Raw genomic sequence first — 25,144 nt, 5'->3', positions numbered from 1 at the left:
TTTTTAATAAAACAATAACTTTAGCTTCATTTTTCCTGTGCAAAAAGTAACTTTATTTTCCACAATACTTATTTTTAATTGTGACATAATTTGAATAATTAGGACAGAATTGACCATTCTGTCCTAAACATTGACAACTCAGTATTTTTCTCTAACTTTAGTAATTTTATTCTATGACATGTTATGCAGAGTTTTTTTTTAATAAAAAAAAATGTTTATTATTTTAGAAAAGGAAGGACGTGCTGAGGAAAAAGTAAAAGTTCCTCCCCGAGTGTTCACCTGTCATTTTCAAACCATAAATGTTACCCGTGATAATGATTACATCCAGATTGTTTTGAAAATCACCAGAGGGAAATCTATATTCCTCACTCATGAGGTAATATTATTATTATTATTATTATTTACAGCATTGATACTATTTAATTGGTTCTTGTAATATCTCATTCATGCATAAAAAGTGTTTTTAAAAGAAGAAAAAAATACTCTAATACAGGGTTGTGTTCTCATGATCCTTATAAGTCCTTAAAAACTGCTTAATTTTTATTTTGGAAAATAAGGGTCCTTAAAAGTACTTGGTATCCGTGCACCTGGAAACTGAATTTCGGTATTTAACAAAATTTTTCATGATTTTAACTATTTTTTTAAAAAAAATCATGGATTTAGGTCGTTGAAATTTTTTTTTATTTTTAAAATGGAATCCCCCCCCCAACTTCATGGTGTTCTGAATATCTGAATTTGTGACAAAATCCCCACTCACAATCATATTTTATTAAAATATAAAAAGTTTTTATCATGTTCTTTAAATATTATGGTGTTCTTTCAAGAAAGGAAAGGAAAAACATAATTTCTGGAGCGAAGTATCTTTTAAACTTCTGTGATTTCAGAATTATTATAATTTTTTTTTTTTTTATTAATTTAAAATTCTAGTTAGAGCAAGCCAGTCATTGGCAAATTTTTTTTATTCCGAAATGAAAACAGAAAAATCAGGAGTATTTCTTTCCTTTATGATGAACGAGAAGTAACTTTGGAATATAATTTTGCTGAAGAAAAAAAATTTGCTCAGCTATTATTTTTTCAGCTATTTTATTGCTTCAACTCTTTCTTTATTCCATTTTTTTTTAAATTTAAAATCAGTAAATATGAAGATGCAGAATATAACAGTTTTGGTTATACCTATCATTTTAATTAATGTTATTATAAAACTTTTTAAATTTATTATTCTGTTTTTGTCGGAGAAAATAGTAGCTTCATTAAGTCATGAAAAGTTCTTGGAATTAGTCATGAATTTGAAAATCTAAAGTATAGCTGATACCCTGTACTTAATTTTGGTACAATGTTTTTAAAAGTCCTTAATTTTTCTGCATCACTATTACTTGATAGGAAAATTTTTTTCAGTCTTTCAAAAATACTTATTTTTTTAAAAAAAAAGTCATTCTTTTATCACCTAGAATGAGACCATGCATTGAGGGTAGAACATTTTGGAAAGACAAACTTTTTGGCATTGCTTAATATTTAGCGTGATTGGCCCACTACTGAATATGTGATGCGTGCCTAACAGCGAAATATAGAAACTTGTGTTAATAATTATTTAAATGTTTTTCTCAAATTTCTTTATTTGCTCTTTTTTAAATGTATGAAAAAAAAATTGTGAATCTTGATTTCTGCCCTTAATTTTACAATTCAATGAAATGAAATGATTAAGAATGGAATATGGTTTAGTTTCACAGATGTTGTTAACATTTAACAATCTGAAAATAGTTTTTTTAGGAAAACACAACCCGGGTTTGCAGAAATTACCTGATCCTACTTTGGCGAACCATGTTAATTAATGCAATTATATCAGTACATGTGTCATAATAAAATTGTTTTTTATTTGTTGATGTTTTTAAGAACTGTCACCGGTGGTATATTTGATGATAAACAATCATACTATTTTATGGTCCTTAAATTTTTGAAAAAATTTTTCAAAAAAAAGTTTGCTACTCATTTATTTGAAGACTATTCTCTGCAACAGATTGCTATCAATTATACTTCTTATTTTTTATTATTCGATTGAGTATTTGCTGAAAAAGTTTTTTAATTATTGGCAATTAAAGTTTTAACTTCATTTTAAATTATGTCATTTTATGGGCCAAAATACAACCTTAGAATGAAATCAGAATTAGTCAACTAGTTTCGAAGCAGTCAAATAAAAAAATTTCAATACTTAAAAGCTATTTACTTTGCTAATTTGTTAAAAAATATAAAAGGGAGTGAAAGTTAGTATTCAGAAAAAATGTGATTTTTATTCTGATTTCATTACTTAAAGAATTGTCAGCTTAAATTTTATTAGTACAGTACCGAACCCGTTATACGGAAATCAGAAAACCAAAAAACCGGAACAATATTCAATAAATTTTCCCGCCATTTAAAAAAAAAAAAATTTCCCTCATAAGATTTCAGGATTTTTTGTTCTTTTTTGAAAGATGTTTACCTTACTATCGTTTTGCAAATAATCATTAGTGTATTACTTCATCGTTTTTTCTTCTTTTTAAGATTACTTCTAAATATTTTTTTTAGTTTGGTTTAACAATAAAAAAAAACGGATTTTTGTAGCGATTCAGAAAACCGGAAAAAAAACAGTTATCCGGAATAGCGATGGTCCCGATCATTCTGGATAATCGGTTCCCTACTGTACTAATTTTGTGATAGTACTAGATTTGTTTATTTATAATATATATATATATTAATTATTTAAAAAAAAATATTGATATTGGGCCGATTATTCAGTCTTAGGCTATTCAGCCAAATCACTAGTGGTCAAGCTTCACTATACTGGAAGTTAACAACAGTAAGATCTATTATTATATTATGAATAACTATTACACTGTGAAGAAACATGTAGGTATGTGATTTTCCTATTTTATCAAAATGGAATTGACTCTTCTTTTGAGGTATCAAGGGTTTGACAATTGAAAGTTCTAATCAATCTCAACTAAACAGCATTTTAAGGAATATTTTGGTCTGTTTGTAATTGAATGTTTCATCCAACTGAATTACTGCAGGGCCCGACTTAGCCAAATTGGGGACTGGGGCAAAAGCTTTTCTGCCCCCCCCCCCCCCTCTGCTTCACTACTTCTGTAATGAAGAATTGAACTTTATGGAAGTATTTAAATTTTTCACCATTTGAATTTGTCCATCGTAATTGCCAAAATTTGGCTGAATTCTGCACTAGAAAGCAATGGATTTACAAAACATAGATTTTTTGTCTTCATACGATAAATTAATGAAGAAGCTAACCTAAAACTGACTGTTTTTTACACTCTACTGATGTTTTGTTTTTTAAAAAAAGTTCATTTTATTAAAAATTTATTCGGGGCCATTCACTAATTTACACTTAGCTTTCTTAATTTGCTTAATTCTTTACATATTTTTATAAATTTGGTATTATCAATATTAATCTTGTTAATTTTTTTGTTGAATATACTATTACAAATAACATTTATTTAAATTTTAAGAAAATTACACTCGATAACCTTAAATAATAGTTAAATTAATTAGAGTTTTGAATTACCTTTTACAGAATTAAATAAAGTCATTATTAATTTAAAAAATAGTATGAGCCACTCAGTATTGAATTTATTTAAATTTCTTTTGCCAAAAGCTCCTTTTTTTTTAAGAAATATTTCGGCAATATTAAATAAATTTTTAGGTCTTTTCCAAACTGAAACACCATTTCTTCACTTGCTGTATCATGAAATGGTGCATTGTTAGGGCATTTTTTAAAGAGTTCTGCTTTTCATGTTTGTCGGTAAAAGACTTAAAATCATTGGATGTAGAAAACGCAGAAATTTGGCAAAATTCAAATTTAATGAATGTTGGACTAGATCAGTGTTTTCATCTCAGAAAAAAAATGGGTGAGAATTTCTCACCCTTTCTCAAAAACAGGGTGAGATTTCAAAAAGTTAAGTGAGATTTCAAAAATTAAAAAAAAAAAAAAAAACACAAAGAGACTTGAAAAAAAAATCATTTCTTTAATTATAATGCATTTTTAACATCTTCTAATTTTTAAAGCATTGAATATTTTTGCTGCATCATCATATGGAAAATGTTCTACATCTACTTTTTCATCAGCTATTCTCATTAGGTTGCTCAAATGCGTATTTGTTTCGTTTTGATCGTTTCTACCCACATTTGTTTCATTTTCATTTGTCCGTTTCGAAGTAGAAGATATTGGCTTTACAAGGTATTTGTCCATCTTACATTAACAAGCAAAAAATTTGAACGTCTTACATGAAGAAACCTTACCTACGGTAAACACGTGGTTGCAGAGAAATGCGTTCTGAAAGAGGTTCCGTGGTTCGGAAGGATGGTGTTCTGTTGTTCTTAAAGGTTCTGAACAATACTGGTAAATAGGGAAGCTAGATAATGGGGCAGATGTTGAAAATAATAAAAGACCCAGGAAGAAAAGTGAAACTGATTTTATTCTAAATGGCGCAAATGAGAAAATTTTTTCAAAATGCGAGAAATTCGCGAATTTTGAAATTTGTTTACAGAATGCGCGAATTTCTCGCGGTAATCATTTTTTAATGTGAGAATATAAAAAAATATGTGAGATTCTCGCGTTCTCGCGCTGTAGTGAAAACACTGGACTAGATACCACAAAAGCGATGACATCCTTATCTTCTTCAGAAAAAAAATTATGTATTTAGGTGCCACCTCTTTTTATTTGGCATGCGCAAAAATATTTATTAAAAGCATTGCTTCTTAAAAATAGGTTACTGTACCATCTTAAAGTGTTGCATCCTGTAATGAGAATGGAAGAAACTTCTATTAAGTCAATAAGATATCTGGCAACAGTAACCCCATCCATTATAAAACCTGAAGAGGCATCTTTATTACTAGATGAAGGGACAAGGTTATGTGGGGAACCAGAAGGTTATTCTTCTTACTCAAATGAATATGCACCAATTGGTGTGTTTTGGAAAAACTATTTTGTGAAGAAAGATAATTTGGGAAATATCAAATATCCTCTTATGACAAAGCTCTTTTGTGTGTACCACATGGGAATGCCGTTATTGAAAGAGGTTTAAGTGTGAACAAAAAGCTACTTGACAATAAGGCAAGTTTAAATTTGTATAGTGTTAATGGTTTGAGAGAAGTTGTGTCACATATCAACAAAGTAGAGGTTTAAATAACTTTAAAATTGACAAAGATATGATTAAAGTGGCTCGTGCAGCATTAAAAAAATATTCTTCTCGATTAGAGGTTGAGAAAAAAGACAGCGAAAAACACTGAAACCGAGGAAAGCAGATTAAAAGCTGCTGAAATTGATTTGCAAAAAAAATTGAATGCTTCTCAGGATCTCTTAGCCGCAGCTGAAAAAAATATTAAAGATGGGTAAAATAATAAAGACAAGTCTATTATGGAAAGCGGGTAGATCTTCTTATCTGAGGCTAAGTCGAGGATAGCAGAATATTTAACAGCATTGGAAGGTACCAAAAAGAAACTTAATTTGTTAATTCAGAGACCTTCAAAAAAGTGTAAAAAATAAGATATGTTATTAATGAACAAAATTAAAAATTCTTGTTTTAATTCTACTTATTAACTATGCTCCAAATCTTTGTTTTTCTGCTCCAAAATTGCATTTTTGTTGCTCCAAAACCATGTATTGCCTCTTGAAGCCCTGCCCTTCTAATGTGGGGCACAGGGCAACTGCCCCGTATGCCCCTACCTGCCTTTGTTTGGCTCTGATCTTCTTTAAGAGTATTAAGTATTTGTGTATTTGTTCTGTTCAGTAAAAAGTGCTTAATTCAAATATAACTAAATATAGAGCTACCAACTGTAGTGGATTTTCCAGTAGTCTACTGGTTTTTACCACTCCTGGTTTTTGTACATTTTATAAAATTCCCTAAAATTGAGTAAGTTTCTTACAAAAATTCATATTGAAATAGATTATTTGCTTGTTTGAATATTTAAATAAGTATTACAAAAACATAATGAAGCGAGATTCATTTATAGAAATCAATTTAAAGCTTTTTTTTTGTTCTAAAATGTTCAGTTGATTTTTATTCAGAACTCCATTTTAAATTAATTATAAAAGCTCTTTTAACTATCTTTTATGAATTAAATGCCTTTTACTTTTTAAAATTATGAATAAACATAGTGCATAACATTTCAAGTACATTTAGTGACCATCATTACTGGAAAATATTGCAGTTTTTCTATTTTGATAACTATAAAAATCCCTAAAATTCCCCACAATATAACGTACATTGTGCAACAATTATTATGAAATTTATAATATTTTTCCTATCCTTGTGTGCAGCTATATTAGTAAGTGAAGTAAGCTTACTAATATAGCTGCCAGCTATATTTAGTAACTTACTCAATTTTAGTTCTGCCTAAAAGTTATGAACATTCCTAATAATAATAATATAAAGATGTTAAGTGAAGTAAGAAAAGTTAAGTGAAATTTTTTTATTTTCTTACAGACTTTAGTTGAGTTGAAGGAAGCCATAAATAAAGCTGGTAATGACAAAGATTGTAGGCTATTAATTTTAAATGGATTTGGGCAAACATTTTGCCTTGGGCTAGACGTAAGACCTCTTGTGGAAGATCATAAAAAGGAAGTTGTTGGTGATATTGCCAATGCTGTCAAGTAAGTGCTGTTCTGTAATATACTTTAGTTTTTAAATTCTTAAACTATGAAATAATGGTTCTTTAACTATAGATTAATGGATTACTGCGAAATCTAAAGTATGGAATTGTTGATCATTTTGAAGATTTTTTACATTGTCAGGGATCTGTCCTGGACAAATTTACTTCTTTTTCGTGGTACTATCACAAATAATTTCACAGGACTGCCACTCCACAGTGAAAACCTGGAAAATACAGGGAATTTAAAAATCATCTAAAATAACAGGGGAAATGCAGGGAGTTTTGATTTTTTTTTTTTTTTGTTGCATGAACAGGGAAAATGATGACCACTTAAAGCGTAATCTATGAGATATGTAAGGATGATATTTCAGCTATACTAAACTATTTCATATACTTCTGGCATTATTTAAGTATGTTCAGCTTTTCCTTTTTTTCTCTAACTTTTCCAGAAATTGTAACTTGCATAATAATATATGTATATATATAGCTCACATCATCATTATATATACAGTGTAACCTCGAAAATCCAGACTGCTGGGAATTTGGAAAGTTCGGATTTTAGATACCGTACTTAAATTGATAGAATTATCGAAATTTCGAATTCGCCAGGCTGATTTCACGATTAAACGTGCGTGGGTAGACTTTCGACGTCAATTTTAACAACTTAACATAAATATACATTTTAAATAATAAATAAGAGACATTAAAAATCAAACTTTTGTCATTTTCTCCCGTAATCGATCTTTTATATAACATAATATTAGCAATTAAAACTAAAAATATAGGCTTAAAACGCGAGCTGAATTTCAACTTAAGACTGAAACAGAGGCTTCTAGACTAGACTGTAAGAGCTGATACTAATCCCTTTTTTGTTGGGGGATGAAAGAACTTTCCCAAAGGTTAAGAAAGAACCAGTTTTCTTTCTTCACAAGGTGGTATAAGAATTCCTCCTCCTGCAGGCCTTATCTATGGAAGGGGAATCCCCTCTGCATTCTTTGTTATCTATAAAGAGCTGATAAGAATGACTGGAATTTCCTTATCAGCTATGAACTTTCATTCATTCCCGACCCCTACCTCATCAACTACTGCTTCATTGTTAGAGTAGAGTTGTGGTTTTGCTCTATTACATTTAAATTTTTATTTTAAAAGAATTTTTTTTTTTCTGACGAACTCAGCATAAGAGTCCGGGGTTTTAGAGATTTCCCAATTTCAGGAGTCTGGAATTTCGAGGTCCTATTGTATATATATGAGCCCAGTATAGCTCACACAAGAGCACAGTAATTGTGTTTTCCCTATTAATGTATTGTGTATAATATGTACAGGGAAAACACAAATTTTTTTCCAGATTTGTGTGCAACCCTGAATTAAACTTTAGGGAAAATGGTAGTTTGACAAAGCACTTTTAAAAAAGCAAGTTTTAAGATTTTTCCCCCTTGACCCTGCAAAAATAAAATTTTCTTATCCCCCGTAAAAAACGGGGTACACAATGAGGCCCTGTATTTTACCATGTATGCGCCTCTAAAATAAGTGTTTGGAAGAGCTTAAAATAAGGAAAATCTCCTTCTAAAATTCTTAAAATTAGGAAGCGCGAAGTCATTTTTCGATGTTAACGTAAAGCCCGATATTGACCCATAATATTTTAAAATCCCGGGTTAATTACGTATTTATACTTGTTATTAAACCCTTTCACAGATTGTTATTATGACTTAATAGAAGAATTAATTTCACACCCTGTTTGTAAGAACACTTCTCTTCCCCGTGATTTTTTTAAAAATGAAATGCATGGCAGAATCACGGCGACATTGTTGCAGAATGTTAATTCATTGTAGAGAATTATTATTATGTTAAATAAAAGAAATGTAGAATCCATTTTTTATATAGAATTGTTTTAAATTTTTAAATTTAGTAAAGCTTAAGTTATTAAGGTTTTTTATTTATTTATTCCAGCGTAAAATCAAAGCAGGAAATTGTCTTTAGCATAGCAGTAGTTTTTTAAAACAAACTTGTGATCCCGGCAAAACTTTAAATTCATTCTTTGAAAAAAGTAAATGTTAAAGTATATATATATATATATATATATATATATATATATATATATATATATATATATATATTCCAGTAAATTTTATTAACTTTATTGCAATTACTTTAATTAGTGTTATAAGAGTATTTGAAATCAAGCATATGCATTTATTTTGTTCCACATTGGAGAAACGGGAATTAAATTTTATAAATGCATATAAAAATAACTTTTTGTCATATCAAAGTTCCTATTTACTCAAAGGATAAAAATATCAACATTGCTGTCAATTTTTTAAAAATTATTTAATAAATAATAAAGAATGTGTATTCGAATTTCTTTTCATTTTGTATAAACTTGTTTTTTATTATTATTCTTTAGCTTTAAAGAAACAGAAACGTCTAGCTAACTGATATTCGCTGAAATTATGTGGGTAAATTAAATAACATTAAGTGAAATTTTAAGTATAAGTAGATTATGGCAATGATGATGGACAGATATATTTCTATTGACTAGATTCTTGAAAGTGTTGATTAGCAGTACCAAATGCTTAACCTGAGACTTTTTCAACTATTTTAATTAAATTATTTTACTTATAAATGTATAATGTATTCATATTACTATTTTAGAATTCTTCATTGCAAGCATTGACAAACAGTTAGCAAAAATAAGGAGGGAAATTAAAAATAACCATACTTTATAAATACTATATTGCAGAAACAGGAATTAAAATTTATAAACTTAAAAATAAAAATAATTTTTAACTGTAGCAAAATTCCTGTTTACTTAAAAAATAATAAATATAAGCATTGATATGTTTTTAAATATTTAATACACAGTAAACTGCATACTGACATAAACTGTATTAGTAAATATTTACATAAAAAGAAAATCCTTCTGCTCTAGTAAGAATAAAAGAAACAAAATGAAAATATATTATTTGAATTATGGAACATTAGCACATAGATTGTAACGATGATGGATTCATATTTCTCAATGATTATGATTTGTGAAAACACTGATTTTCAGTACCCAATTATAAAATCATTCAGTACCCAATTATAAAATAAAATCAATCCTAATGCAGTACCCAATTATAAAATCATTCATCCTATATCTAAATTTATAATATTTCTATCACATCTGCGACTGATTTTAAGTAATTAGGCTGTAATAGATCATTATTTTAACTTAGAATTAAGGGGAATGAATGATATTTTATATGACCTTTAGCAACACTGATTTCAGCCGAAAAGAAATATTGATTAGCCCCGAAGAGCATATTCATTTCTACAGTTGTTTTAGTGATAAATAAACAGTTTGAAGTTTTAAAATCTTTCTTTTATTTTGGACAGGCTATCCAAACTGTAAATTTAATTCGCAAAATTTGTACTAATAATTTACAAAGGATGTTCATACGATATAAGTGATATCAAAACTAAAAGAGCATTGAAATAGCCTTAGCAGATGGAGGAGGCACGTTTCCATTCAGCACATGTGACATCATAACCAGTCAGGGATCGTTTTTTATTGCATCACCTACGGAGGCCTTTTTGGGCAAATTAAATGTTTAATAACTAAATAAATAAACATTTGATGAAAAAAACGACCAGATTTTTGATTTCAGGAGAAAGGTTCCAATAAGTTGGGATTAAAAGTTTAAAAAAATTAAGAGTGGGTGTAATTGTCCATTATATTTAAAAGATGCCTTATTCGTGCATCGAAGGGGTAAAAATGTTCTCATTTGAGAAGAATGAAAAATAAAGAATATTGAAGCAAAAAATTTCTTTTCTTAAGAAAAAAATTTTTTCCTCCACATTTATACTATTCATGATACCCTTTTCACTCATCAGAGTGCTGCTGATATTTTTTATTCCACTTTTTTTCACTGATATTACAATTTCTAATTATTATTTTTTTATGTGATGATGATTTATGAAAAAAGAAATAATTAGTGTGTTTTCCTCTTACAAATTGTGAGAATATCGCCCATGATAAAAATATTGCATATTCATTTTTTTAAAAAAATACATACAATTTTATTCTATCCAAATAGACTTATTTTGTAAATACAAGGTTTCTGTTACTTTAAATTTAGTTAATAACATATATATTAGTTATTGTTAAAAGTATATTGCAGAAAGATATTGGTGCTAGAGAGGTTTGTCGCAAAAAAGCCCAAAAAAATTCTGCCACATGGGGCAGCGATGCGCTAGCGCGTCGTCGGTGGCAGCGAACGTGTTAATATAATTTTTAATTTTCTCAAATAATTGTGTCTAATTGCACAAAAAAGGTACCTCTTAAAAAACCTAGACAGATCCCAGTAATTAACCACTGACAATTTCCAGCTGGTTCACTAATAAGAACTAACTGTTTTGTCATTGTATATGGTCCTCTATCTACTCAAACTAGCAACTTGATTGTTCTACATGGTCCTTTACTTTCATGAACATACTGGATTCTGCATTGTTCTTTCTATATTTATAATTTTTGTTCTTTATATTATTTTTTTTAAATTTATTTTATATTTTTTAGTTAGTTCAAAATTTTTAAAATATGCTGTTATAAAATTTTGTTTTTCAAAGTAATATGTATTTACAGGGATTTGATTAGTACATTGGCAGACTTCCAAAAGCCTTTATTTGCCATTGTGAATGGTGCTGCATATGGCCTTGGATTAACGATTTTAAACCATGCAGATGTTACACTGGCCACAAGCAATGCATCTTTTTGCATGCCATATTCAAGACTTGGATACATGCCAGAAGGGGGTGCTACACTTACCCTCCCACAAGCTGTTGGAACGACTATAGTGAGTTTCTTTATGTTGCTTTCAAATCTGAGCCAATAAAATATGGCAATATTAAAAAATAATAATTTTTCTTAAAAAAAAAAAAAAAAAAAAACTAAATTTGTTCAAAAATCAACCTTTTATTTTTCACAATATTTTTTTAAAAAAATGTTATAATTTCTGCATCACAGGATGATAAAAAAAAGACATCTATTTTTAAAAAAAAATTGTTTTTAAATATAAATATATTAGTTTAAATTGAAAATTCAAAATAACTGAAAAATGTGCGAACAGTTTTGAAGGTCATAACATCAGTTTCAGTTACTGACACTGGTGATGTATCACCACTATGCTAAAAGAATTGAACATGAATAAAATAAAAGCATTCTTGAATAGTACTGTAGATAAATAAACCTGTTTATGACGAACCAAGCACTTAGTCCCTAATATTTTAACCTGTATGGCAAGGCCAAACTTCAGTTATGTTTTATTGAATGAGAGAACCGATTGAACTTGATTACTGATTAATCTTTCTTTGTTTAAATTGAAGAGTCAAACAATATTAATAAAACATTATACTTTTAAAAACAAATATCCTCTAGTATATTTAATTATTAATATGTTATTAGTTCTATGTTTATTTTACCTCTTAAATATTGTTCAGATAAAATTGTGACATAATTTGAGTAAAAGGGTTTTGGACAAAGGGGTTTTGGACAGGACAGTTTAAACCAGAGTTTAAACAGTGGATTAATCCACTCTGTCCTAAACCTTGCCAACCCTGCTGCCAAGTCTCCTGTATTTTAGGACTGTCTCCTATTCACCTGTACATTCTCAAATTTCTCTGTGTCTTTTGAAGAAATTTTAAAAAAAAAAATTTTTTTCTGATAAAATAATTGATGATGGCAAAAATACTTCTCTTATTCCTCAACGGATGGTGCTATTGCCAATACTGCAGTATGTTGAGTGTTTATATTTTAACAATTATAAATAATGACTTTAAAAATCTTAATTAGAGATTAAGATTTAAATAAATATTTTTTACTTCGCTAGCTGTAAGTGCTGATATTATTTCCAACTTTGAATTTGATTTACATGATTATGCGTGATAAAAACTTTACTTGTAGCTTAAAAAATGCTGCTAGTAAAATCTCCGTTATTTTATTTCTCTAATGTTGGCTGGTATGAGTAACAATATTTGCTTGTTCTTTATTTTATACTCATTTATACAAAAATTACAAAAAAAGAAGGGAAATAAAAAATAATCACTCTATATTGCTTTTGAACTAAACATTGAATTTATACTTATCAAAATTAGTTTGCTCATTTAGAAGGTAAACTTCAAATATGCTAAGATTCCAGATTCATACCTTCTGTATAACTCATTAAGTAATAATTAATGAGAACACTTACAACTAAACTTGTCAATGTTTCTCCATTTTAATGATATGTAGAATGCCCGGATTACAAGTTTATTTTTTAACGACAGTGCCTAATTTTTTTAATGGTCCTACCGTATTTTGTATAAATACCTCAGATGTTGTAATACCATTGCTAGTGATTACATTATTGTTTATTATGTCAAGCTGTGATTTGCTAGTTTGTTTACTTTTTCCAAGATGTTGTAAAGTTTTCTAGGGAATCACAGCGACATTCTTGCGTCAAAGAGTTCTTGTTGTGAGAATTTTTATACTTGGCATCTCTTTCATCTGTAAATATTTTTTCTGGTAGAAACTTCTACATAATTATTCATTTGAATTATGTTGGGAAAATATCAAGGATTTAAATTTATAAAGACATTAATTTCTTGAAATGTGTCGTTAATGATTTTACTCCAGAAATTTTCCAAATTTTTGAGTTGGGCTCACAATCACCCCTGAGATACAAAAGTGTACTGCACCATGTGAAAGGGTCTTGAAGTACCATTCTGTGTTATTTTTTACAACAAATATAAAAATGGAGTAGACCTATTTGTTATTTTATTTTTATATTTTATAACCCTCGTTGAACAACAGACCCAATTTTATGGGTTTACGACTACTAATGTTCAACTCCGTAGCCGTTAATCATGAAAAATTACTGAGCGTCTATTTAAGGGAAAAAAGTATTACTGGTAACTTTTCTTGAATGCCCTCTGCTGAAGTTTCCCACGACGATGCCCAGGTTATATTGGTATTTCGAAGGTAATCTAACAATAATTTACTTTGATGAATCAATTAACAACATAGGTATACGGAAAACTAACTAATGTCTGCCAAGTTGGTTATCAAAGTCGCTGTCAATTAAAATCTTTTAAGGGAAAAAACTTGTTGCGAATTTTGAATATCTAGGAACTCTTTTTCTGTTCCCTTCCTTTAAAATCTTTTTTGTGAAATAAATAAACCTTTGATAGTGTATTAGGCAAAAATTTTTCATTCAAAAATATTTAAGTACTACTGATCAGATCTTGTCCTTGTCCGAGAGCCCTTGGCCAAAATATGTCTAATAAGAGTTTTATACATAAAAATTTTGTTTATCTGCAAATTAATCTTGACTTAAAAATCAGGGTTGAGGTTTTGGACATCCTAAACTTGTTTTGGACAGGACACGTGGGTTTTACTGTCTTGAAGTGTCCAAAACCTAGAACTTTGGTAAAAGATAAAAATTTCTATCTGTGTAATCATTATACACATAATAATTACACATATTAATAAATATTTGATACTTTTTACACAATTTACTTTAACTTGTTAAATTAGAATGATATAATAGGAAAAGATTTATAATTTGTGAATCTTCACAACTCATTGAACAACAAAAGTGAATACCTAATCCTTTAAGTATGAATAAATATGCTTTTAATACTGATAAATTATGTTTTCCCATAAGGATAAATAATGCAATATTTAAAATAATAATCAACTTTTTTAATAAAACAAAAAATTGTCTTCATTTTGTTTCTTGCTCTAAAATTAACATTTAATTTTTCACAATATTTTTTAATATGTCATAATTGGAGTAAAAGGGTTTTAAACAGTTTTGGACAAGACAGATTAAACCCTGGTTTAAACCATGGATTAACCCATTCTGTCCTAAACTTTGCAAATTCTGACCCATTCATATCGAAATTGTGATTTTTACCTGTATAAAATGCTGATTTTGTGTGCTTGTTTTCTAATTTAGGCAATGGATTTGATTTTAAGAGGTCAAGTCATAACAGCCGAGCAAGCCAGGGATATTGGACTAGTTAATGAAGTGGTTGAGGTTCGTCACTTGCCGCAAGACTTAGTATCTCGTGTTAAAGCAATAGCTCAAAACTCTTCACCTGTGAGTTCATTTCTCATACTTTTATTAAGAAATAATATCATCATAAAACTAACAGTTTCTGCCAACTCCTCTAGTATTAGTCTTCTTAGAAAATTTCAAACCAGAAGTATCGCACTGTAAGTAGTTGCTGCTATTTTTCGTAGTTTGTGTTGTAGTGTGCTACTTTGTTACAAAAGTAGTGTAGTGAATAGTGCGATAAAATAAAGCAATAGTTTCTTGGCAACTACTTTTAACGTTACTTTAGAAAAGAAACCTGGTTCTAACGTAACTAATTTTTTCGTCCATCAATGTATGCAATGATAATGACCCTGAAGCTGAGCTTTAACAGAAATTAAGTAATTGAAAATCATGTATAAGTATTTAAACTAGCCATTGTGAAAAATGGATAATTAATGTCACACTTTCACATACAAATACTCACTCATTAAATATTGATGCATGGCTGCCAACATGGATAGGAAAAAATCCAGTAGATTTTATGAAACAATAGAAATTTCATGATAATTGTTGCTAAGTATATTTTACATACAGAAAATTTTAGAGATTTTTATAGTCATCAAAATAGAAAAACTGCAATATTTTTAAGTTATGACTAACATTAAATGAACTTGAAATATTAGGTATACAGGGTTCCCGCGGCCTTGAAAAAGCCTTGAAAAGTACTTGAATTTCATTTTGATTTTCAAGGGCCCCTAGAAGTACTTGAAAATGATATTAAATCCTTGAAAATTTTGAAATGACCTTGAAAAGTATCGAAAACTCAGGAAAACAGCCCTATTTCCAGTATTTCTATGTTTAACTTTTTGACGCGCGTAAGTGTGAGAGAATGACTTCCCCGTCTTTCTGATGATGACGCGTACTGTTTGATTTTAGGATTTTATGTACGTTTGGCTGATTTTATGAATTTTAAATATTGGGAACTGTGCCAGATTCTGACAAAATCTCGATTCTTATTCAGGCGATTTTAATATCAATCATCGATCTTCGTATTAGACTTATTTAAAAATTATGTGTTGCAGGGATGAAAGACTTCCACGAAAAAGCGGAAATCCGCTTTTTTTCCCCAATTTTGAAAATTTCCGACCATGTTCCAAAAACTAAAATTTTTGGGAAGTCCTATTGGAGAAACCCAAGCCGCCCGAACGATAGTTGGATTACCGCGACTTTTTCTATAGAGTGGAAAGGAGTCTAAGCGTTTCGTTACGAGCGCCGATATTTGATTTTTTTGTTTGTTTGTTTGGCTGATTTTTGGAATTTTAAATATTAGGAACTGCACCGGAGTTTGCTAAAATCGCGATTTTTAATCAAACGATTTTAATATCAATCATCGATTTTTGTATTTAACTGATTTAAAACTTACGTGTTGCAAATTTTTTTACGCGATTTAAAAATCGTACTAGCAATTCCTATTCACTCAATTTCAAAATCCAATATCGCGATTTGTATTTAAGCGTTTTTAAAACCCAATATCGCAATTTGTATTCTCGTGAGTTTAAAATCCAACGTCGCGATTCGTATTCACGCATTTTTAAATCCAACTTTGCGATTCGTTATCACGCAGTTGTAATATCAGATATCGTTTTTCGTATTTGTACGCTATTTAAAAATTACTTACTGCGATTCGTATTCACGTGATCTAAAAATTATGCATCGTGATTCTTATTTACGCGATTTAAAAATTCAATATCGCAATTTGTATTTTCGTGTTTTTAAAATACAACAGCGTGATTCGTAATCACGGTATTTTATAAATCCGAAATCGCGATTCATATTCACACGATTTTAAAATCCAAAAACGCGATTCATATTCACGCGATTTTAAAATCCAATATCGTGATTCATATTCACGCGATTTTAAAATCCAATATCGCTATTCATATTCACGCGATTTTAAAATCTAATATCGTGATTCATATTCACGCGATTTTAAAATCCAATATCGTGATTCATATTCACGCGATTTTAAAATCCAATATCGCGATTCATATTCACGCGGTTTTAAAATCCAACAGCATGATTCACATTCACGCAATTTTAAAATCCAAAATCGCGATTCATATTCACGCGATTTTAAAATCCAACAGCACGATTCATATTCTCGCGATTTTAAAATCCAAAATCGCGATTCATATTCACGCGATTTTAAAATCCAATTTCGTGATTCATATTTACGCGATTTTGAAATCCAAAATCGCGATTCATATTCACGCGATTTTAAAATCCCATATCGTGATTCATATTCACGCGATTTTGAAATCCAAAATCGCGATTCATATTCATGCGATTTTAAAATCCAATATCGCGATTCATATTCACGCGGTTTTAAAATGCAACAGCATGATTCACATTCACGCAATTTTAAAATCCAAAATCGCGATTCATATTCACGCGATTTTAAAATCCAACAGCACGATTCTTGAAAGAAGTAGAAGTAAGCTTTCTCTTGAATAAGTTACTGTAAAGATGTGATCTATTTTTCATTAGTAAGTAATTTAATAGTCGCGCCTTCCTATAATTGCTTAATTTTTTTTTAATATATTAGTGGTCAAAATTTTAAAATTATATTTAAGAAAAATTTAAAGTTAACTGTCTAAATGCTTCTGCCACTTTAAATATCAAGTCAAGTGCGTATGATCGATGCTACTGAAAAAAAGTTAATTCAAGTATGAGTGGTTAATTAAAAAAGTCAGTGGCCAAAATTGTTACTAAGAATCTATCAGAAGGTATTGAGGTGAAAGTTGGCTACTGTTTCAATTTAAAATGGTTGACTGGTAATAAATTTAAAATGATAATCAAGCCGCAACATCCAATAATTGATTAATTTTCTTAAATAGAAAAGTGGTCGAAATTTCAAAATTATATTTAAGAACAATTTAAATTTCACTGTCTAAATGCTTCTGCCACTTTAAATATTAAATAAAAGTCTCCCGTCAGAGTTGTTTTTAAATATCTAATTGATATCACAGTATTATATAGAACATTCTCCCCTACCCCGTCTTCTGCCCGAATCTTTGCTTATTCAGACTTTGTATACCTAGCTTAAAATAAGCCTTAATGCAAAATTCAAACCTGACGTTTTTATGCATCATGAATTTTATTTTCGACTTGATGCCAATCACCCTTGTTTTTTTTTTTATATATATATATGTACTTAGATCACTTTCCGAAATCAAGAGAGAGCAATGGAAGTCTTATTTTTCAGTACTGCTATTATCGACTAACATTTATCGTCAAAACATTTTAGTTTAAAATGTTACATTTTAGTCTATCTTTAACTAAAATTTAAGTCCTTGAAAATTTTATAATAAGTCTTAAAAAGTCCTTGAATTTTATTTTTATAGTAGAGCATGAACCCTGGGTATAGTTTCTCTAAAGTTAGAACTCCTCTAGCCATTCGTCTGGACTGGTGGCGGTTACTATGGTAATGAGGTATAACTATTTCAAGTAGGGTTGTGGGTTCTTTGCGTAGACAAACTATATTATGTTTACTCGTATTTTTGAACAGTAATAGCCATTTAATTCATCAAGGACTGATTTTTATAAATGAGGCTCGCTTCATTATGGATTAGTAACACTTCTTTAAATATTCAAGCAAGCAATAATCTGCACAAAAATTTTATTTCAATAAGGAATTTTTAAGAAAATTTACTCAATTTTAGGAAATTTTCTAAAATGGACAAAATCCAGTATAGTATGCAGCTATGTTGATGTTATTTCAAAGGAAAGGAACGCATTTTCGGTGTACCTACTTTCTGAGAGGAAATAAAAGAGCATTAAACAACTAAAAAATCTGGAAGTATTTGATAATTTTGCATTTCTTAAAATAAATATCCACTGTCGAAAAAGACGATAACTTGAAGGTTAAATGAACGAAAAAATTTTGGAATTAACAAACTGGCTCATGTATACAGCAATAAATATTTTTTAATTATTACTCCCTTACATTTAATGTAATTTCGTCTCCTTAAAGCAATGAAATAGTTCAATGAATTCAAAAGTAGTTGGTAGTCACTACATTTAAAAAAAAAGTAGTTGTAGTAAACTAATAAATTAATGTAGTTCTTCTGACCACTGGTGTGGATAATTTTTATTAAAAAGTCAACCTAGCATTTCAATGTCAATTAAATACTGAGTATTGTAATTTAAACTATCTGTTTCAATGCTGTACAGAGATAAATTGTTAATTATAAATTATTTTTTGTAATATATTGAGCTAATTATAATAGATTTAGTTACTAAATAAATTAAGAAAACTGTCTTAAGATGCATAATAACTCCTTTTAGAAATTTTGTTTAATAACTTGGTATACATCAATGATTTTTGGGTCATTCACTACAAATAAGCTATTTTACTATTTTCAGGTAGTGATAGCTAAAAAAATTGTGTCTAAAATTTCTAATTTTTTTTGTAGTAAGATATGACAGAAGGTTCAAAAACAAGAAAAAACATGGCTGTCACTCTTTAATATTTAAAAAATATTATTTTTATTAAAATGTAGGAATGATAATTTTTGTTTATGATAAGTTTTAAAAAATAATTTTAATGAATGTATTTAATTATATGACAGCCCTTTGTTTTAAAAAGTATTAAAAAAGAACAAAAATATCTTTCTTAACTAGTCATTAGAGACATAAAATCAATCCCTCACAAGTGTTATTTTTTTCTTTGTAAAGGAATGATATTAGTTAGGGAATGAGAAAATAATGTTGTTTATACCCACAAATAGAATGAAATAGCAGTGTCTATTCTTAAACCATCCCATTAAAGGACATTAAAACTTTCTTAAATACATTTTTAGAAAATAAATTACCTTCGTAAATTTAAATGAAGGAATGAAAATGTTATCTTAACATCTGTCCAATTTGCTCATTCAGTTTCTTTTTACGTACTGTAGCTCAATTTAAATGAAATTTCTTTTGCAGACATTTCAAATCACTATGAGTGGAGGAATCATGAGTTTTGAACTATTTTGCCTAATAAAAATCCATTTTTTCTTCTTCGTCAGCGCAACAGCCCCTTGTGAGCTTTGACTACCTCAACAGCTGACAAATGCCAGCGCCTCCTATCCAAAGCAACTCCCTTCCAACTTCTTATCTTTAGGGTTTTCAAATTATTTTCGATGTCCTTGAGCCATCTAGTAGGGGGTCTGCCTCTGGGGCATGATCCCTCAGGATTCTCAAGGTGACGATTCTCATGGCGCTATTTTCTTAACTTCTCTATCGATGGGGCTGCTTATAGAGTCGGTAGAGCTCAAAGTTATTGCCCTTTCTTGAATTGCGCCAAAAATGGCTCTCAGGATTTTTCTTTCAAAGGTATCTAGTGTCTGCTGTATATCTGAGTTTAGGGTCTAAGTTTCATTTCCAAAAAGTAGCACAGGAAGTATGAGTGTCTTATAGAGTTTTAACTTTATTTTTTGGCTGAGAAGATTATATCTTAGCTGTCCTCGATCCAAAGAAAAACTTATTAGCCATTTTGATTCTATTGTCGATTTCTGCTTTAAGTATGTTTGGATCGTTAACATCAGTGCCAAGGTATTTGAATTCGTTAACCCTTTCAAATGTATAACCATTAATATATAAAGGATACTGTAATTTACAGTTGAGGACCAAAATTCCACAAATTTTGCCTTACCTTCGTTAATAGAAAGGCCCATATTTGTGGCAGCAGCTTCGAGAGCTCGGAAAGCCTCTTTGACATCCCTTTCTGACCTTCCAGAAAATCCTTCTGAAAATTCATTGACGGACTAAAAAATTTACATAATACATAGGTAGAACGCTACAAGTGTTGATTTTAAGGATAAAAATCGAAAAGAAAAGTATATGTATTTGTAAGATACTAAGAGTTGCATGCGAGGAAATGAGATTTTATAGATTTCAAAATTAATGAAAAATATTAAATTCAAGTAATACTTTCATAGCTGTCAACTCTACTGGATTTTGCCAGTTTCTCCTTGTCTACTGGTATAATAAAAAAATTTCTGATTTTTGTACATTTTTGAAAATTTCCTAAAATTGAGAAGGTTTTCAAGAAAAAAATCCCTGTTGAAATAAATTTTTTACTCAGTTTATTGCTTACTTGACTATTTAAATAAGTATTACTAATACATAACGAAGCGAGTCTCACTTTTAGAAGTCAGTTTAAAGCTTTTCTTTGTTCTGAAATTTTCAGATTATTTTTAAATTACAAAATCTTTTAATCATCAATAATATCTACTACTATTTAAGATTATATGTTACCATAATAAAAAAAAACATTTCAAATTCATCTATTGTCAACCATTTATAGTTATATTGTCAACCAATATTGCAGACCATTTATAGTTTTTAGTGTAATAAAATTTTTGTATTTTGATGACGATAAAGATCCCTAAAATTCCCTATATGTAAAATATTTTGTATACTATGCAACAGTTATGAAATTTATATTATTCCGTAAAATCAACTGGATTGTTTTCCTATCCATGTTGGCAGCTATGTACTTCAGACTTTAGGGATAATCTAAAAAGGACAATCTTCAAACAATATGGAACTACATTCATTTTTCTATAGTTAAAACTGAAATACGTCATTTTAGTCTATTTGTGTGCAGAGAATTACCCTTTTCTCAAAAATGCTATACTACTACATTACATAACATGATTCTCTTACACATGTTAATTTTTTATTTTTTATATCGGGGTATTGAAGACGAAACCACTCAATATGTTGTTTCTTCATTTATTCATTTTTCTAACTAAATTTTGGGACTCAAATGCTGATACCTCATTAGTTGCTCTGTTAGATCTAATGTAACATTATTTAAAATTCATTTTAATTTCAAAAGAATTTCAAAAATTAAATTTCATCAGTGAATTCAACTAAAGAAAAGACAATAAACCAACAGAAAAAAAAATTTTTAAATGTGTGTTTTTGTGAACTTTTTTTTTTCAATTCCTACTATTAGTTCACATTCTCCCTATATCTTGTTCAAATTTTCAATTGTTAATAAAATACGTTTTATTCATCCACTCAAATTCAAATACATTTTTTAAAACTTATATTGGTTGACACTCGATGTTAATATAATTTTTTTTTCTTCAAATATTCATTCATTAATTAAATTTTATATAATTAAATTTAGTTTTATAGGGAATAAAAAAATTTAATCATTTAATAAAAAGTAACTAAAAAATTTCTTTGTTGACCTAAGTAGAAATTGACTTTTAATTATATATATATATGTATATATATATATATATATGTGTGTGTGTATATATATATATATAATAAATAAATAAATACAAGAAAACACTAAGAAAGTTAAGAAAAACAATAAGTATAAGTATTTTATATATATATTGTTTTATGGTAGTTGACTGCAAAATCCTGAGGTTTGGTGTCTCTAATCTTAAACATAAATGGCCTTTTAAATTCTTTTTCCTTAAATTTACAAAATTATTTGTTCTGATTTTTCAGATTAGCATTTGATTCTTACAGTTCAATTGATGTTTTCAGGGGTCGCATTCCCCCTAAAATTCATAAAATTCCTAAAACTATGTGCAAACCCTAAAATTCTTAAAAATCTGATAAAATTTTGTTGGTGTTCCTAAAAAATTAGAGTTATAGGCTAAATATAAATAAAAATGCAATAATCTAAAATATAAGAATTTAACTACATTAATTAAAACTGTTTTAATTTTGCCACATGGGAATTCTGATCCTGAGAGAGGTTTTTCGATAAATAAAGCAATGCTTAATGTGAGTCACCATGAGAGTACTATTATGTCTCTTAGACTAAACAAAGATACCATTCAAAATTATGGAGGAGTGTTGAAGATCACAACACTATTGAGGGCAGTAAAAGAATCTCACAAATCATATCAAGAATATATTAGAAAAATGATCATGATTAATTTGTTTTTCTCTTAACTTCAAATATAAATTGCTGATTTGAAATCTAATAATATCACACAATAGTTTTTCTTAATAAAGTAAGGTAAAGGGTAATAATAAAGTTTTGATTAGGAAGGTAAAAATTAAATAAAAATCCAAGTTGGTGTTAATTTATTTTTTCTCTTGATTTATTCTCACTTTTGCCTGTTCCTGAATTATGCACTTAATTTCTGATAGGTAATATGTAAAGTTGAAATTTCATTTTTACACTTTAGAGATTTCATTCTTGACTTAATAAATTTCAGAGTTTTATTTTATGGCTTGCAATTATTTATGATATGTGTGGATGAATTGTAATAATCTTCTGTTATGTAATAAACTACCGTGTGATCTGTTTTTATCCTAGCAAAATCATATATTACCCCTAAAATTTGCCTAAAATTTTTTGAAAAAAGTTCCTAAAATTACCCTAAAATTTTAAAAAACTTTGCTGCTACCCCTGTGTTTTGAAATTTTTACCTTCAAAAAAATTTAGAATTATGTTATTTAACACAATAGCCTTTATCTCTGCTTTAAAATTTCATTTAAAGAAAAATTATTTTTCTCTTTTAAATATTTTTTCATTATTTCTTACACTTATGCATGTTTTTTATAATATTATTAAACAAAAAAATTTTGATTTAATTTTTCTTTATTATTGAATTCCTTTTTTCTGGTTTATAATTTTGTAGTATATTTTTTCTCTATACCTTGTTAAAAGATTTGAAAATTTAATGTAGGGAATACGTTTAAAATTCTAAAAAATTTGGAGAAACTTTTTGCTGTCAACCTCAAAATCTAAATAATTTTTTTCTCTATTACATTTTTTTTCTCTGCATCCTATTTAGAGAGTTAATATTTTTATACTGAGAATTAATGTAGAATTTTGGTCAAAAAATTTCTTTTACAGTTAACCTCAAAGTCATAAGTTAATTTCTTTATTTCCGTGATATTTTCTTATTATACACCCTATTAAAAGTTTTGAAAACTTCATTTCCATAAAATATGTAGTAATTGACTTTAAATTTTTTTTAAATATTTTACTTCTTTAAGAATATGATTTTATTTTTTAATATTGATTAGAGTGTGCAAGCAACGAAAGCAATGATAAAGATGCGATTGCACATTCAACTCCCCCTGGTGTTGGAGACGGAGGCGAAGCTTCTACCGCAAATGTGGCTTTCTCCCACCTGCCAAGAAGCCATTCAAAGTGCATTGAATTCTGGATTCTTTGAGGACTGTTGATGATATTTTGATGTTCCTCGTTTCATCCTATAATCAGTAAAAGTATATTTTAAATAAACATTATTTTATTATCAGAAATGTAAATAATACTTTTATCAATATGTTCTATTGTGTAAATAAACTATATCTCAATGTAGACTCTGTCTCTCTTATTTAAAATTAGTTGTGTGTAAGTTTTCTGGAAAATAAATTCAGTGTTACCACAGGGCAACTAAAGTGCCGTTGAATTCAAGGTTGCAAGAAAACCACCAACCCGGTTAAGCCCGGATGGCTTTTACTGGGTAAAACCCACCCTAAAGAGGGTTTTGATTAGTAAGAATATAAATAAAAAATAATCTTGTGTCAAAATAAGTTTCAAATGTGTGGTGTATGTGAGTGCATATAACATTTTGTATCGGGATGTCAGAAGAAACTTCTTTCAGACTTTTGCATCAATTTATTTGTATTAATTACCTATATGTGAAGTCAATTCATAAAATTAAACTTAATTATTAATAGTAAAATAAGCTTTTTTTGAAATAAGATACTTACTTATCCTTGCCCTCTCTTTTGAAAAAAACCCCAATAAAACATGAAAAGCCCAATAAAACCCACCAGTGTTGAGTTTTTCTGGAAAACCTGGGTATTTTGCAACCCTGGTTGAATTGCATGCCAACTGAAACCAGTATTGAATTTTCAAAGTTTCAGCAATATCCTTGTATTTGGTATCATTTTAAAGAAAATTTGTTGTAATTTATGAATTCAAAAGTTGTTTCTTGGAGTTGTGCATGATTATAGTAAAATTTATCATAAATAGAGAGCATTCATGATTTTGATTTATTGTACCAAATAAAAACTCTATTTTAAAGAAGAATAAGTTATTAAAAATATTACGATTTTACAAATAGTTTGATTTATATTGTAAAATAAACTGTTCCTGAGTCTAATTATGCAGTGATTACTTATAAAAAAAAAAAAATTCTTATTATTCTTTTAAGCTTATTTTATTCATTACACAAAAAACTTTTTAAACTTAATATTTAGTTTTTACAATAAAGTCTATTAGTACAATCATGTTATGTTATATTTTTGAAATTTTTTTTTTTAAAGTTTCTCATGTAACAGAGAGGGCAAAACTAAATGTTCCCTCAAAAGGAACTCTAGAAATGTAAACGTGTGCTAATGCATCTTGATTCAACCAGTTTCTCCATTATTAGAGCACACTTTTTATACAAAGCTGTGCCGTTTTTTAT

General features: G+C 28.6%; 1 protein-coding gene across 9 annotated transcripts in view; it reads left to right on the top strand.

The window, feature by feature from the left end:
• LOC107437468 (uncharacterized) overlaps nucleotides 1-24,048 on the top strand; it is a 35,104-nt gene extending 11,056 nt beyond the window's left edge. For 6 of the 9 annotated variants that reach the window (XM_087167314.1, XM_087167312.1, XM_087167315.1 and 3 more), the window contains 5 exons: nucleotides 228-376; nucleotides 6,474-6,640; nucleotides 11,261-11,471; nucleotides 14,613-14,756; nucleotides 23,751-24,048. In XM_087167314.1, the coding sequence (XP_087023440.1) occupies nucleotides 228-376; nucleotides 6,474-6,640; nucleotides 11,261-11,471; nucleotides 14,613-14,756; nucleotides 23,751-23,912 (833 nt within the window). In that variant the 3' untranslated portion in view covers nucleotides 23,913-24,048. Of the gene's footprint in view, nucleotides 1-227; nucleotides 377-6,473; nucleotides 6,641-11,260; nucleotides 11,472-14,612; nucleotides 14,757-23,750 lie in introns of those variants that run through there. The other 3 variants (XR_015435306.1, XM_087167317.1, XM_087167318.1) reach the window with 3 other exon arrangements.
• Nucleotides 24,049-25,144: the final 1,096 nt, after the last annotated feature.

This window comes from Parasteatoda tepidariorum, chromosome 7, assembly GCF_982258835.1.
Source record: "Parasteatoda tepidariorum strain Cologne lab strain chromosome 7, Ptep-v5.0, whole genome shotgun sequence".
Lineage (NCBI taxonomy): Eukaryota > Metazoa > Arthropoda > Arachnida > Araneae > Theridiidae > Parasteatoda > Parasteatoda tepidariorum.
This window is presented reverse-complemented; position numbering and strand designations above follow the sequence as displayed.